Source organism: Ostrea edulis, chromosome 3 (assembly GCF_947568905.1).
Source record: "Ostrea edulis chromosome 3, xbOstEdul1.1, whole genome shotgun sequence".
Lineage (NCBI taxonomy): Eukaryota > Metazoa > Mollusca > Bivalvia > Ostreida > Ostreidae > Ostrea > Ostrea edulis.
In genome coordinates, this window is record NC_079166.1 from 51,908,064 (window position 1) to 51,920,615 (window position 12,552).

Sequence of the window (12,552 nt, forward strand, 5' to 3'; positions counted from 1 at the left end):
TGAAGATACATGTAAGAGTAGAGTTGGCCTAATCGTCAGACAACAAAAGCACGACTTCGGTCACAGGACGCGTGAACACCGATGATCCACCTTCACGATACACTACTCGGACCTCTACCTTCCTAACCTTGCCATCACTACTAGGGAAGACTTTAGTGATGATACCCATTGGCCAATAGTTGCGTGCAACTGAATTGTCTCTCATCAGAACCACATTTCCCTCTGAAAGGTTACGCCGATCGTATTTCCATTTTCGATAACTCTGTAGAGTGTCTAGGTATTGTGATTTCCATCTTCTCCAGAACACTTCGGCGAGGTGTTGGACACGTTTCCATTGTGCACGGTACATGTTCTTCTCATCTACTGTTGGCAAACTGATACTCGTCATGGCTGGTTTTTGAGTAAGCATCATGGATGGACTCAAAGGTAGAGGGTTTTCAGAGTCGGTCGATAACGATACGAGAGGTCGTGAGTTCACTATTGCAGATGCCTCTGCAAGAAATGTTGTAAGAACCTCATGTGTCAAGGAACCAGGGAGTATCTCTGATAGCATTGCATCAAGAATCCTTCTCGTTACTCCAATCAAGCGCTCCCCCCCCCCCCCCCCATGTGGGAGGAATGTGGTGGGTTGAATAGCGAAGTTGTTCCATTGTTATACAAGAAGTTCTTCACAGGTCCATCTTCCACGTTTATGGTGTCGATTTGGAGATCTTCTGTTGCACCCACAAAATTTGTTCCCCTATCCGAACGAACTTGTACAACCTTGCCACGGATGGCAACGAAACGCTTGAATGCATTAATAAATGTGGAAATTTCACAGGCTGACTCCCTAAGCTTTTTTTTTCAAAAGCTAAAGTTGTCGATATCAGACTGGTTCTGCCTATTCCGCAATATTTTTGTTAAGGGACCAGTTAAGCTTAGTTGCGTATAGCAGAACGGTTTGAACATTGCCGTTTGAAAATTCCTTTTGTAACTTTTGAGTGCCTAGCTTGGGATTCTCATTGAGCTTATACATTTACGTCGTAAATGTTGTATGTTTATTGCTATTAATGCTAAATTCTGATCAAATAGATATTTAAAAGGAGCAGGTGTACTTTACCAAAATTGTAAATTTCCGGATCCAAGGACAGGGTTTTGGTTCCAGGTGAGACCAATATTGACCATTGTGCTTGACAACGTCATATGAAGTAACTGTTTATATTTCAACGTGGTGAAAAGTTTCAGGACATTGTTTCCCATACATATTTCAGGACATTGTTTCCCATACATATTTGTTATTTCCTTACAGATAATGTGTTATCTAGTTGTGCAAAAATAGAACTTCTTCTGCTGTTCCTGCTCATTAACATTACAGACAGAATAAGTCAGCTTAGCGCTTTTCAGTACTTTGATTTTAAATTACTAGTAGTTAAATGTGTATAAAGAGGGAGGCATGTATATTTAAAATCATCGCCATTAATGCCAGTATTCAATTGAATTTTCTACGTAATTGTAGTACACGGATGACACATGTATATCACATAAAAAATGACTATAGCTCTGGTAGATTTCTTTCTAATTTTTATGCGTTTTCTTTGTCAGTACTTTGTGTACAGGCTGCAATACGTAGTGACAATTAATGATGATGCGTTTGACGTTAAAATTGAAAAGAGCAATTATCGTGGTGTAAAGCAAAATATATATTTAAGCTTGTAAATATTTCTTTCTTAAAATTTCAGAAAATTTGTTCATTGGTACATTTTACGAGGAAATGTATGAAATTTCCTTCAATTTTTACACGTGTGTACAGACATGTGCTATAAATGTATGAAAAATCGTGTATCAAGATCAACTGATATTTCTCAATAATACAACATGCCTAATTTGGACCTTTCCTGTAGTCAAAACCCTAGGATGGCGAAATTATTACGCCTATATTGAAAAGTTTTTTAATCCCACAGGCAAGTGTTATTTACACAGTTTCACAATCTTGAAAGGTTTGCGACAAGACTATGGCGTGAAAAACGTTGCTATATTCGATAATCTTATGATGTATGTTCAATATCTTGTGATGTATATTCAATATCTTGTGATGTATATTCAATATCTTGTGATGTATGTTCTATATCTTGTGATGTATGTTCTATATCTTGTGATGTATGTTCAATATCTTGTGATGTATATTCAATATCTTGTGATGTATGTTCTATATCTTGTGATGTATATTCAATATCTTGTGATGTATGTTCAATATCTTGTGATGTATATTCAATATCTTGTGATGTATATTCAATATCTTGTGATGTATGTTCTATATCTTGTGATGTATATTCAATATCTTGTGATGTATATTCAATATCTTGTGATGTATGTTCAATATCTTGTGATGTATGTTCAATATCTTGTGATGTATGTTCAATATCTTGTGATGTATATTCAATATCTTGTGATATTGATGTATATTCAATATCTTGTGATGTATGTTCTATATCTTGTGATGTATATTCGACAATCTTATGATGTATGTTCAATATCTTGTGATGTATATTCGATAATCTTATGATGTATGTTCAATATCTTGTGATGTATGTTCAATATCTTGTGATGTATGTTCAATATCTTGTGATGTATATTCGATAATCTTGTGATGTATGTTCAATATCTTGTGATGTATGTTCTATATCTTGTGATGTATATTCGATAATCTTGTGATGCATATTCAATATCTTGTGATGTATATCACAAGATTATCGAATATTCATCACAAGATATTGAACGTACATTACAAGATATTGAACATACATCACAAAATTATCGAACATGCATCACAAGATATTGAACATACATCACAAGATATTGAATATACATCACAAGATATTGAATATACATCACAAGATATTGAACATACATCACAAGATATTACATCATAAGATTATCGAATATACATCACAAGATATTGAATATGCATCACAAGATTATCGAATATACATCACAAGATATTGAACATATATCACAAGATTATCGAATATAGCAACGTTTTACACGCCATAGAAGACTTGGATATTTTTATCACAATTAGTGACTTGGAAAGATTGAAAGTAGTGGTAGTCATATCTTATGCTGTGAATCCTCTTGGAAATTTTGCAAAGAGTTCTAGTTTTCTTAACATGGAACCTTAAAATTTAGGCTGTGTTTTTAATGTCCAAACGGTGATTTCTTTCAGTGATATTTGTACTGTCCGTAATTGTCGTGCTCTAGACACTCATAAGAGGAACGCGTCTGTCCAATTCAACTCTTTAATTCTAAACTACATAACTAAGCAATTTCACAAACCGCGTGGCTGAGGCTGTCAACATCAATTACTGACTTAATACTAAATATATAGCTTTCGCTGATAGAGCACATTCCTAAGTGTGGGAAAACATTTAATCTGAATGAACTATTTAAGATATAGACATTACATCCCTCTTCACCTTAGACAAACGCAAATTTTTAAAATTTTAGAAATGACAGCCTGTTGATTTAAATTTTAAAATGCTAACAAACTCATTTTTATAACATCAAAACAAAATTATAATTTAATAACTAATCTAAGAAGTCAGAAAATTATAATAAGTCAGGTCCCTTTTTTCCTCAAGTGGTCACATAGTCTCTTAGATACGCAGGTGGCTTGTGTTCCCGGGATGGTCTTCCGGTATCTGTGACAGAACGGTCTTTATCAGATTCATCTCCGGATTCTTCTGCGCTAATTTCCGGGTCACGCGATTCTGTTTCATTTTCGCGGTTCGATATGAATTTCTTTACAGCTGTGCAGTTTCGCTTTACTGATGATCCATTTTCATCTTCGAGTGTCACTGCATTCCTGCATTTCTCCCTCACGACAAACTTTTCAGGCGCGAACTCTGTTGACAGCTTATCGCGCATAGGCTGACGTTGTACAACTGTGTCGCCAATTTCAACTTTGGACTCTACGGCGCCACGCCTCTCGTCCGCCCTTCTTTTGAATTTTAATTTCTGTCTCGCATCTGTTTCTCGTAATTCTTGGTGATCGATCCTTTTACTCATCTCTGGTAACTTGGTATGGATTTTCCGGTTATACAACAACTCTGCAGGGCTTTTTCCAGTTGTAGAATGCGGGGTCGTGCGATACGCAAGTAAGAACTTTGGTAATTCTCGTCTCCAATCTTTACGTTCCGCGTTTGCCGCCTTTATAGCTTTTAGTAATGTTCGGTTTTGCCTTTCTACTTCCCCATTCCCTTGCGGCCAGTATGGTTGGTCCGAATGTGTTTGATACCATTTAAATCCAGGTATCCCTTAAACTCCTCCGACACAAACTGTGGTCCATTATCACTCCGCATGCTGTAAGGTAAGCCGTGCCTTGCGAACATACTTTCAAGTTGGAAAATGATCCTCTCACTAGTTATCTTCTTCATTATGGCTACTTCCTGGAATCGGGAGAAATAGTCTATAACGACTAATAGGTATTCCCCAGAGGGAAACGGTCCCATAAGGTCTATAGCCAGATCCTGCCATGGCCCGTCAGGTAAAACAGTTGTTCGAACTGGTTCGGGTCTATTGCTGTTTGTTAAAAGTTGGCATTGATGACACGCTCTGACAAATCGCTCGGTTTCTATATCGATACCTGGCCACCATACCTTCTCTCTTAGTCTCTGTTTCGTCCGGACAATACCCTGGTGTCCTTCGTGGGCCAGGGATACTGTTTGCCTCCTGAGGCACTTGGGCAATATGATGCGCGATCCACGTAATACTATTCCGTCAACGACTGAAAGCTCCGCCTCCACGGTACGAAATTTTGGACTCAGACGGCCGTCCCCCGTCTTGATCTTCCTCATAATCTCCGCGAGTTCTGGGTCCTCCGATGTTTTCTGACGAACTTCTTGGATGGTCAGTGCTTTTGGTACAGCATTTTCTGCGATGAAATACGCGTACTCCTCTGCAATGTGGCGTATTCGACCAACCCGATTTCGGCTCAATCTCGATAGAGCATCAGCAGCATTCTTTGGTCCAGGTATGTAGACGATCTTATACTTATAAGGCTGTAGTCGCAAAATCCATCGCTCGATCCTGGCTGGTGGTTTTGACTTTGGAGAGTAAATGTAGGTCAGTGGCTTATGATCAGTCCAGATTTCGAACTCTAGTCCGTATATGTACATGTGGAACTTTTCACAACCGAACACTACACCCAGCGCTTCGCGCTCAGTCTGTGAGTATCTCTGCTCTACATCGGTTAGAGATCGACTTGAATATGCAATTGGTTTAAACAATCCGTCTGGTTGTTTCTGTGCTAGTATGGCTCCCAGTCCTACGGGACTTGCATCCACTATTATCCTCGTCTCGGCTTTTGGGTTGTAGTATGCTAGTGCTTCAGCACTTACAAGGGCTTTTTTAAGCATGTCAAACGCATCCTGGTGTTTTTGCGTCCACCTCCAGTGAGTGCTCTTCCTTGTTAACTCGCGTAGTGGGGCTGCAATCGTCGAAAAATTCGGTATGAAACGCCCGCAGTAATTAGCTAGTCCAAGAAAACTCCTTATTTCAGAACTATTCGTCGGCGTCCTGGTCTCTGATACTGCTTGGACCTTTCCTTGGTCAGGCCGGATTCCTTCTGACGAAATCACGTGTCCGAGGAATAAAATTTTCGACAGACCGAATTTGCACTTTTCTCTATTTAGAGTCAGTCCCTTCTCTGCCAATCTGTCAAGCACTTTTGTAAGCTTCCTGTTATGGTCCACCTCGTCTGTTCCGTAAACAATTATGTCATCAGACAAATTTCGGACTCCTTCAATTCCTTGAATGACTTGCCCTATCACCCTTTGGTAGATTTCGGATGCTGAGGAAATTCCAAACATGAGGCGCTTATAGCGATAGAGGCCCTCGTGTGTCACAAACGTAGTTATCTCCCTTGATTCCTCGTCCAGCTCTATCTGGTGGTATCCCCAACGTAAATCAAGCTTGGAGAACACCTTGCTGCCATTCATGTCTTCCAGCATTTCGTCCACCGTCGGGATCGGGTATCGTTCACGTTGAACTGCAGTATTGGCCCGTCTCATATCGACACAAATTCGAATTTCCCCGTTTTTTCTTTGGCACAACGACAAGTGGTGATACCCAAGCCGTGGGGTTGTTTACCTTCTCAATTATGTCCATCTTCTCCAGCTCTTCAAGCTTCTTGTTCACGCTTTTTCTTACATTAAATGGTAAGCGTCGTAGCGGTTGTGCTACTGGAGTCACGTTTTTGTCGACATGAATTCTAAGCTGAAAATTTTTAAGCTTCCCTACTCCATCGAAAACAGTATTCCTTGAGGCAACGATCTTATCTATTTCGCTTATAACAGAACAAAAGTCTGACCCCTCGACTCCAATACGTAGAACTCCTAGCTCGACTGCTGTATCCTTCCCTAGTAAGGAAATATAATCACCTTTAACGACAGCAAATTCTGCAGATGTTTCACGTAACCCATACTTTGCAACTGTCTGAAAAGTTCCTAGTATTTGTAGTGGTTCCTTTGATCCGTAAGAAAACAATCTTTTGGTATTTCTCGATAGGGACATATTCTCGTTGTTAGCGCGGATGGCGCTCCATATATCGGAGTTTACGATGTTGCAGGTAGCGCCAGAGTCGATTAGCATTTGCACTGTAGCTCCGCCCACATTAATGTCTATCATGCCATTTGTATACTTGCCGTGCAGGCAAACGCGAACTCGTCCTCCGAAGATTCGCTCTGTACTAAATGAACATGTTTTGTACTGCGGTCCCTACCTGGTTTTGTGCGCGGGGTATCCCATTTCGTTTTACACACTTTTGCGAAATGTCCCTTTTTTCCGCACTTATTACAATTTTTGTCCTTAGTGATTGTACAATTCCTTGCAATGTGGCCCTTGCGCCCGCAACGAAAACACGTGGCATCCCTCTGTGAACTTTTCTCACTCCCGTACCTTTTTGGGTGATTCACCGACGGTCTGACAGTATTAACATCAGAGTTTGAAAACGTTTCACTGCCCTTAAATCTGTCTGCTTGCTCGTCTACAATTTCGCCAGCTCGGGCTATATCCATCGCGTTTTTCAAAGTTAGTTCCTTTTCCTTTAGGAGCCTTTTCCTTAATTTTGACGATTTGCACTTTTCAACGATTTGGTCGCGAATATTGTCATCTGGCTTTTCAAACTCGCAGGTCACGGCCAACTTGCGCAGCCTAGTCACAAAACTGTCGATTTTCTCTGTTTCACCTTGTGCCGCATTTCTGAACAAATGGCGCTCGAACGCTATGTTCCGTTTTGGTTGAAAATACTCATCCAATTTCGTTTTAGCGCCCTCCAAGTCGTCTCACGTATCACCGAGGGTATCGAATATTTCCTGAACTTCACTTCCCGCTGAATGCAGAAACAGAGCCCTTTTTTGCGCTTTATCTGTAATGCCGGACGCTGTTAGGTAGAATTCAAAAGTTTTCTTCCATTTATCCCACCTTTGTGAGACACTGGTTTGGTCACCATTTACATCAAACGGACTTATTGCAGGTAGCTGCAATGCCTTTGCCATTGTGCAATTTTTTTTATCCTCGTCGCCAATGTACTGTCCGTAATTGTCGTGCTCTAGACACTCATAAGAGGAACGCGTCTGTCCAATTCAACTCTTTAATTCTAAACTACATAACTAAGCAATTTCACAAACCGCGTGGCTGAGGCTGTCAACATCAATTACTGACTTAATACTAAATATATAGCTTTCGCTGATAGAGCACATTCCTAAGTGTGGGAAAACATTTAATCTGAATGAACTATTTAAGATATAGACATTACAATATTAGTACACATTTAAACAGGAACATACGACAGAAGAAGGGTCCCATTCATATCTATAAAAATCCCCATTCCTTGACAATAATTCATCGGGGCTTAAAGAATGTCAGTCCATATACTTTGTTTCTGGTTTAACACAAACACGAGTCAAATCCAGTAAGACAAGGGATCCAAACACGATGGTAAGTATGAGAATTCCTATGTATCCAGCTGCCTGGGCTGACGGGCGGGGATCCGATACAGATACGAGAGTGCGAGTGTGAGAACTTGTGTTCCGTGTATCAACCTTCAACTCTTTAGAGATGTTGTTCACCTTTTCTTGAGTAACAGGATCCAGGTCGTCAAAATCGATCCCCCCAGAATTGCAGGAACAGTTACAACTCTTGGATGCTAAAACGATGTCATATTCTGTAAGAAAACAAACCAGGACTTTTTAATCTATGGAAAATTTAAAGCATAACAAAGAAAGTGACTCTTTTCAGCATGGTTAAAAGAATGGACAGTTCCAGGTGAATATATTTAACCTCAAATAAAGAGTTGAAACTAATCTCATCAACGAAATCTCGTGAAAAGGAAACGTTTGAATGAGTCAAATGTAAATCTGCATTACATTGTTCAAAATGCTTGCATCATGGCCAGTGGCTCTTGAGGGGAAGATTTTGAAAGATTTTTCTCATGTACTAAAATATCGATCCCTTTTTAGGCCCCAACCTACCTCCCGGGGAACATGATTCAAACAAACTTGAATATGCACTATCTGAGGATGGTTTCGTGCTACTCATCACCCTGTAGTTTTTTTTAGAACATTTTCTAATTTCCCCCATATATTCCCATATACAATTTTGAATCGGCATTGTGACCCAGATCTACCCCTGGGACATTGATTTGATCCAGCTGCTTGGATCTGATAATAAGCTTTCCTTTATCCTCTTATGTAAAACCTGTCAAGGTTACTGGGCAGTCACGGAATAACCCAGCATAATACTGTGTGTTTAATTGTTACTGGACAGTCACGGAATATGCATTCTGGTTGAAGTTCTCATCAAGTAAATTTGAATGTGTCAATCAAGAATGGCTAATTCGAATTCTAGGGATTCTTTCTATTCTGAATAATCTATTTGCTCACAGACGCCAATGTTTTCACGCAAGCTTTGAATCAGTATGAACAAGTTTACACTATATATAATATGTGGTATGTATACCTGATAAATTATTATAATCAGTTTATCAACTGGTTGTTCGTTTCTGGGAGGAAACCCACGTATCCGAGCGGGCGACCTTCTAACATACAATCACGTGCAAGTCGGTAAATAGTATGTAACTAATGTTCATTGTTATCATGTCAGACTGCCGATCACGGGGACCGAACTCGGGTTGTGTGTGGGCTGTGAGAACTCGGGTTGTGTGTGGGCTGTGAGAACTCGGGTTGTGTGTGGGCTGTGAGAAGCGAGTGCATTAACCACTACGCTATTCGGACAACCGGAGTGAGAATCAAGGAATTTTAGAAACCATGCCTATTTTAGCATATACAATTCTGCTCCTGAGGAATTTGATTCCGATTTCAAAACTACAGTAATGAAAGTGTCATTTGACAGAATTAAGATCATTAGTATTAAATTTTCTTTTCTTTGATTGACAGTGCCGCATTTGGTTGTTTCTGGCTCGAGTCCTTTTACGTACACATCGAAAAGTTATTAAAGAACAACAATGCAATGTATTCGTATTAGATTTCTTTATTTTCAAAACATATAGCGTAACATTCAGTGTGCGTAAATAACTCACAATTTGCATCCCTTAACTCAACTGGTTCTTGCTAAGTTTCCATGATTTTGATCTCGATTTCTGTCTCAAGTAAGAAAATGCTAAAAGAACTAAAACTAGCTAAATCTCAAAAGTGATCCTGGTGCGTATTATTCTTGAGAAGAAGATATTTAAAGATTTTTCCTATATCTCATGTAAAACTTTAATCCTCTATTGAATCCCCAACCTATCCTTGGGGGCCATGATTTGGACAACTAGAATCTTCGTTATGTCAGAAAGCTTTCACATAAGTTTCATCTTTTATTGCCCTGCGATTTTTTGAAAAGATTTTTAAATGACCCCAACCTACTTTTTAACACTTTCTTGATTATCTCCTTGGAAAAGGAGATGACCTTTCATTTGAACAAACTTGAATCACCTTCACCCAAGGATGCTTTGTGGCAAGTTTGGTTGAAATTGACAGTGTTTATGGAGAAGAGATGAATTGTAAATCGTTGACGATGCCGACGACAGACAACGGATAAATTTTGATCAAAAAAGCTGACTTGAGACTTTGACTCAGGTGTGTTAAACTGTAATAAGGAATAACGTTATCTACAGAGAGGTTTTATAACTGTCGAAAATAAAATAAAATAAACATGTATATCAATAAAAGTTAGACAGGACCGAATCTTTCCCCGCACTTATCATGAAAACGACACTTAGATGTTATACTTACGCACAATGATCACAAGAAACCAGGAAAGTAATGTATATTTCGTCGCCATGTTCTTTAATCAACACTATATACACAGTGATACTGACAAAATCAATGAACTACCCGTTAAACATTTACTTTTAAACTAATCAATAGTTCTACTCGTGTAGACGATCAATACCTTACAATATAATTCTATAGAGGCTGTGGTAAATCTTTTATTTGTTTCAATGATACACAACACTTTCACTTATTGCACAAGACGAAAATTGATCTATCCACCATTTCCTTTCAAGTTTGTATCGATCAGTTCCCTTTCTTTAAGAAATCAACATACCCCCAACCCCCGTGTGGCACTATCAAAAAGGGTATTCAACTTTAAATTTAGAATGTAATGATAGAGAAAACTCGGCAACCAAAATACCAAATTAGGCCAAGTATTCTAAAAATAATAAGCAGTATCCTGAATGAATTGATTTATAACCTTGTGATTGTAACGTGCGGGGTGGTGGTATCAAACTAATTTCCCCATTTCACTAAAGAATCAGACCTGATGGATGGCGCTGCTGAAATATACAGATAAGCGCAACACGTTTACAGAATGTATATAGAAGAGACATGTTAACTCAAGGAAGATAGCAGGACAAAAACCAAAAAATATCCAATGCTCCACAAACACTAAATCACTAAAGTTTGGGGACATATCGAATTTACTTGGGTTCTTATTATTTTCCATCGGAAGACTTTGCTATTATTCTTAATAGGTAGATATTCACTTCATCTGCGAGTGTTCTCAGAAACCATGTAATCTCGGCTGAGATTCGGATCGGCTGAATATTTGGACAGACGCCTTCACAGAATCTCGGAGCAGTCATTCATAATTCATGTCTGGAAATTTGTCTGTGAAAATATTTTTAGATAGCATGAAGACATATTATTTATAGAAGTTATGAGATTGATCACTGTTCGTCATCTTCACCTTTCATCAGAATCATTACAGCCTGGATTTCATTTGAGCGTAAATTGTCAAGATAAACGCTGAGAAATCACATTAAATATTAAATGCATTTATTATTTTTTAAATTTCATTGAAGGAATGCATAAAACTACTGAATTTTAAAAAAACAAAACATTATATACATATACTGATCAAACTTGTTTTACGTCGTTAACAATTCAAATTTTAAAGTAACCACAGTGATCAAATGTTTGGTTCAAATCCTTATTTGTCAAAAAATTCAAACAATCTGTGATCCGATATTGATGCAGTATGATAAAGAAAAAGGCTAAGACATGAATCAACATTAACAGATGATGGACACATTCGCATTCTCATTGAATCATTAACTAGTGAGTAGTAGTGTAGCAGATACCCAGGGATTGTAAGGATAAATGTAATGTAAATCTACTCCTCTAGACTGCAAATGTTGTTTTAGATGTGTAAATTATTTGATTGTTATTGATTCTAACTACATGTACTCTAAAACTTGAAGTTATATTCTGGAGTAACCAAAAATGTTTGAAAGGGGAGGGGGAATGTAACAAGATGGTGCATTTTCCACCCCAAAAATTAGCACAGACTGAACATTTTCAATCAAATAGGGGGGGGGGGGGTCTCTTCTAAATCCGTCACTTAATATTTCTAAAAATTACACATGAAATACAATCTAAGGCAATCTGTATAGGGGATGGGGTCTATTTCAATGAATAATTTGGGTAGCAAATGTATTAATCGGTTTAAAGTCGAAGAGAAGCAGTTAAGAACACTGATAAGTGCTAAAAAGAGATGGGGAAATGTGCTCGCCTTGCTTGCCCCCTAGCGTAGCCACAAATAGTTCACCATAGCTAGATTTATCTTTGCAGCAATATTTAGTACATGTGTTTTATGAGATTGTAAAACTTTCCACTTATGTCTTTTTTGTATAGTTTGGATATTATAAAAGTTCTCTCAATTGTATCAAAAGCTTTGGTAAAGGCAACAAAACATGCATATATCTTTTGTTTCTTGTGTTTTATATGACATTATTGCCCTTAGAGCATAGTAAGTTTTTATAGTGGTTCACAAACATGTGATGACTTGGGGAGTGTATTTCATTTGACTTTAGTTCACTATGAAATACAAAACCTCATTAGAAGGTGATCCTCATGTGATGTCAATCTTTATTTAATTAAACTTTGCGCATGACATAAATATTTCGTTCAGAGGAATTTTATTCACTATATAAAATAACAATATTGGTAAACTATTGATACTGAAAACGTTTTTATTTTCCAAAGATAATCATTTATAATTTTTAAAATG

The 12,552-nt window shown here is 38.2% G+C and overlaps 2 protein-coding genes across 2 annotated transcripts; both read right to left on the reverse strand.

Annotated features, from left to right (window-relative positions):
* Positions 1–4,220: 4,220 nt before the first annotated feature.
* LOC125664584 (uncharacterized protein K02A2.6-like) lies at positions 4,221–6,047 on the reverse strand. The gene has a single exon (XM_048897406.2). The coding sequence runs from the start codon at positions 6,045–6,047 to the stop codon at positions 4,221–4,223; it is 1,827 nt and encodes a 608-aa protein (XP_048753363.2).
* Positions 6,048–7,613: 1,566 nt separating this feature from the next.
* Positions 7,614–10,399, reverse strand: LOC130052616 (uncharacterized). The gene is made up of 2 exons (XM_056158099.1): positions 10,272–10,399; positions 7,614–8,200 (listed from the first exon to the last, which is right to left on the reverse strand). The coding sequence occupies exons 1-2, from the start codon at positions 10,318–10,320 to the stop codon at positions 7,899–7,901; spliced, it is 351 nt and encodes a 116-aa protein (XP_056014074.1). The 5' UTR covers positions 10,321–10,399; the 3' UTR covers positions 7,614–7,898.
* Between the last annotated feature and the right edge of the window lie 2,153 nt (positions 10,400–12,552).